Source organism: Euleptes europaea, chromosome 13 (genome assembly GCF_029931775.1).
Source record: "Euleptes europaea isolate rEulEur1 chromosome 13, rEulEur1.hap1, whole genome shotgun sequence".
Taxonomy (NCBI): domain Eukaryota; kingdom Metazoa; phylum Chordata; class Lepidosauria; order Squamata; family Sphaerodactylidae; genus Euleptes; species Euleptes europaea.
The window spans coordinates 26,913,129-26,917,503 of NC_079324.1; the positions used below are offsets into that span (position 1 = coordinate 26,913,129).

Genomic DNA, 4,375 nt, shown 5'->3' on the forward strand with positions numbered 1-4,375 from the left:
GTTCAGGCAAAGTCCAAGATCTCAATACCGACAAGGGAAGTCCGAGGCAATAGTCAAAATCAGTCCAAGGAGATTGGTGACAAGTTGTTTGCACAACAGCCAAGCCTAACTGATGGCTTAAATCCCTTCTCCTGCTGATGAGGCTGAGTTCACAGGTGGTGCTTCAGCCCTGCTCTTCCTCATCACTGCTACTGAGGAGGTTCCTCTGTAAAGCCTTCAGTCAAGCACTCTGCCATCTCTGCTGCATTGCCAGACGGACCTATTTTCTTCTCTGCTCCAGTGGCCTTGGCGAGGCCTCTGAAGACACTGCATGTTGCAACGTGTCAGGACAACTGGAGTCCTTGAACTGGCAGGCTGCAGGCATGGTGAGTCATCTCCTGATTTTGACTGATCCTCTATTCTGGCAGGCTGTAGGTCCTGTGTTTGTTCCTGTGGGACTTCTGCCTGAGCATGTCCCTCTGTTCTGGCTTCTATTTCCCCTTCATCAGAGGAGGTCTCGGCAGGCTGACTCATGACAGCTAGGAATTGTTATAAGGACAAACAGAAGAGCCTAACGCTATATCCAAAGTATGTTCTCAACATCAGTAGCTCAGGGATGTATTCTACATGCCCTTTACCTCACCCACTTTCCCAACATGCTGTTGTTAGTTTACTTCTCTAGAAAGGACATTGCTGAGATCAAAAAAGGTTTAACAGAATAAGAAGAAACTCAGACAATTCAGCATTGCCATCTATATGCCCAGCATAAGAGTCACTGACCTTGAATGTTGAGGACTCACTCTATGTGTGCAGGGGAGTAATGTGCAGTTAGTAACGATTGTGGTATAAATATGAGCACGGTGAGAGATCTTGCCTATAACCTATAATTCATACAGAAGGGCATGGAAGGTTTTCTTAAGGACTTAAGCCCTACCTGTACACAACTTTCCGAGTGAGAGATAATCCTTCCTTTTCTCTCTGAGCACAGCAGCATGAAGGCATGGAATATATATCAGGATTCAGGGTATGATTACACAGCACCAGTCTAGCCTCCTGGGTCTCATGACATATTCTCATGCCATTTTTTGTACCCCAGAATCTGAATAAAGCAGAATGGATAAAGTACTGTATACATACCTGCACAACATGAAGAATATCTTGAGTAATGCCTGTCTGTTAGGCAATGTTTGTTTCTTTTCATTGGTTTCTGATTATGTGCTTTCCTTGATACATATCTTCTTCTTGAAGATATTCCTATTTAAGAAGAAAAAAATCTGTGATTTTGGTACATTTGCTCCACTCCTCATGGTGGAGGAGAGATAATACATTTTTGTGTGTATATGAATAATGCAGTGGTAGCTGGCTAGAAATTAGAGATGGTTTCTAATGTCTCATCCCTGCTGTGTTGACTCAAAAAATCCATATTTCAATAGCATTTCTCTCTTGTGCAAACTGAACCTGAAAATCTTTATTATTGTGCCATTTCTACTTCCTTTGCATTTCTCCCTCAAAATTTATGCATTTCCAGTGGTGTTTGTGTGTCAGTAAGTCAGCATTAAATACATTATACATATATTAATATGTTTCATACCCTGTCCATTCTGCAGATAAATGGCATACAACATGCAACCGTAATACACAGACCACCAAAAGCCTACAAAACCCACCAGCAGAAAACCAAAAATGTTGATAAAATCGGATGTCAGAAAGAACAAAATAGGAAACATCCCCTTGTCTGTAGACAGCCCACATTGTAAAGTGGTTAGAGTGGCAGACCAGGATCTTTGAGACCCTGGTTCAAATCTGTCTTATGCTGAGCTTTGCTGGATGATCCTGAACCTGTCAGTCTCTCTCATCTTTAACTACCTTACAAGGTTGTTGGGAAGATTAAAGGAGGAAGAGAGGAACATTTGCATCCCTTTGATCTCCTTGCAGGAAGGATGGGGGTAAAAGTGTGCTAGACAGAAACTGAGTCATTTGAAGAAACGGAATAATAATAATAATAAGAGTTGGGTTTTATATGCCGACTTTCTCTACCACTTAAGGGAGACTCAAACAGGCTTACAATCACCTTCCCTTCCCCTCCCCACAAAAGACACCCTGTGAGGTAGGTGTGGCTGAGAGAGCTCTAACAGAGCTGTAACTTGCCCAAGGTCACCCAGCTGGCTTCGTGTGTAGGAGTGGGGAAACCAACCTGGTTCACCAGATTAGCCTGCGCTGCTCATGTGGAGGAGTGGGGAATCAAACCTGGTTCTTTAGATCTGAGTCCTACGCTCCGAACAATGCTCTTGACCACTACACAAATGAAGCTGCCTTATACTGAATCAGACCCTTGGTCCATCCAAGTCAGAATAGTCTACTCTGACCAGCTGTGGCTCTCCAGGGTCTCAGGCAGAGGTCTTTCTCATCATCTACTTGCCTGGTCTCTTTAACTAGAGATGTTCAGAGATTGAACTTGGGACCTTCTTCATGCCAAGCAGATGCTCTACAAACTGAGAGATAGCATTTTATTCCTTACTTACCGGCTTCGGAATATGTCTCTCCAGGCTGAGTTTGACAGTGCAGCAGAAAATGTAAGACAATTAAAGACCAAGTGACAATGAACTGAGGGAGCTCTATAGACTCTACAATCTACTGTGGGAAACATTAATATTGAATGTCCAGGAATGCTAGACTTGAAAGGCAAAGCCAAATGGGAAGCTTGGAACCTTAATAACGGTATGTCAAAGGAAGATGTCATGAAAGCTTATATTTCTAAAGCAAATGATCTGATGCAGAAATATGGAAAGTAGAGTACCCGCAATTATATGAACTCTTCCGTAACTGATGGATAGTTTGAAGGCAAGGGTACTACTGACTTGGCAGTTGATATGATGCTCTACAAACTGAGTCACAGCCCCTCCCCTTAACTTCTACACTGGTCAAAAGCTTCACACAAAAATTTGGATTGTGGGGTGTGGAATGGTATGGAATGGTCTGACCTTATCAGATCTCACTGAGGAAAACTCTGCAGAAGAATGCAATGGCAACCCCCACCCCCCGCTTCTCACTTGCCTTGAAAGCCCCTTGCTGGGTTGCCCAGCAAATTGGGGCCCGGAGATCTCCTGCAACCACAACTGGTCTGAAGACCACAGAGGTCAGTTCCCCTGGAGAAAATGGCTGTTTTGGAGGGCAGATTGTATGGCACTATACTTATCTGAGGTCCTTCCCCAGGATGCACCCCCAGATTTCCAGGAATTTTCCAATCCAGAGCTGGCAACCCTATGGCATATACATATCTGGATTTTATGTTCTAATTTTTTTTACTTGTGTTTTTTTGGGTGGGAGAGAGCATTCAAGAATAATGCATAATTTGTGGGCAATAGCAGACTAACTACTGCTTTGGCAGTTGGTGGCTATAATTACTCAAGATGGACTATGGGGGAAGGGCCATAGCTCAGTGGTAGAGCTTCTGCTTGGCATGCAGAAGGTCCCAGGTTCAATCCCTGGCATCTCCATCTAGGCAAGTAGGTGATGCGAAAGACCTCTGTCTGAGACCCTGGAGAGCCACTGCCAGTCTCAGTAGTCAATACTGACTTTGATGGACCAAAGGTCTGATTCAGTATAAGGCAGTTTCATGTGTTCATGTGTGTTCATGTGTACCCCATTTTATAGATGGTGATATCCAAATGCCTGTCTTCTAAAGCTCACTGTGATTTTTGACCCATTCCACCCAGGTTACACAGAAGGTTAGGAAGTCAGTTATGTCAATTTTACCTCTCTGTCTTTATTATCTACAGTCATTTGTCTCAATTAGTTTCCATTCAATCTTTTAAATCTTATTTGCAAGCGAAGGCTTGATACTCGGAACACTTGCAGTTTTTAATAAAAATATCCCAGATCATAAATCATCCTTTTTCTCGGTACATTATCCTTCTCTTGTGTTCTAATTTCTAAATGTCCTTTCTGGGAATCAGGAGTCACCTGCTGCTCCTTTCAAACCTTGAGTATATTTTCAGACATTGACATGCAGAGCCATCCTTTGGGTAGAGCAAATTAAGGGGTCTGTCCTGAGACCCACATTTTGACATCTCCTCTGGCTGCCTATTTCTTTCTTTTCAAGGCGTTGGTACTTACCTCTAAACTCTTTCGCAACTTAGGACAGCGTGGAAACCATGGCACCCACAGAGACCTTTCTGGGTGCCTGCCAAATGTTTTTAGAAAGTGGGTGGGGTCAGGTGGGGCTTTTGCCCAGTATGGCTTCTGATTGGCAACTGGAGATCTGATTGACTGTGCAGATTTTTTTTATAGTTGCTTCAGCAGCAGCTGCCACCACAAAACAAGGATCTTCACTGTATGAGTGAAGTTGTATGAGCTCTGCATACACAAGACAATATTTTTAAACAATGTGTTCATT

General features: G+C 43.3%; 1 protein-coding gene across 1 annotated transcript; it reads left to right on the plus strand.

Annotated features, from left to right (window-relative positions):
• The first annotated feature begins 2,513 nt into the window (after positions 1-2,513).
• On the plus strand, positions 2,514-2,787 carry LOC130486460 (acyl-CoA-binding protein homolog). The gene is given in 1 exon segment (XM_056859731.1): positions 2,514-2,787. A coding segment is annotated over 1 exon segment (258 nt). The 3' UTR covers positions 2,772-2,787.
• Positions 2,788-4,375: the final 1,588 nt, after the last annotated feature.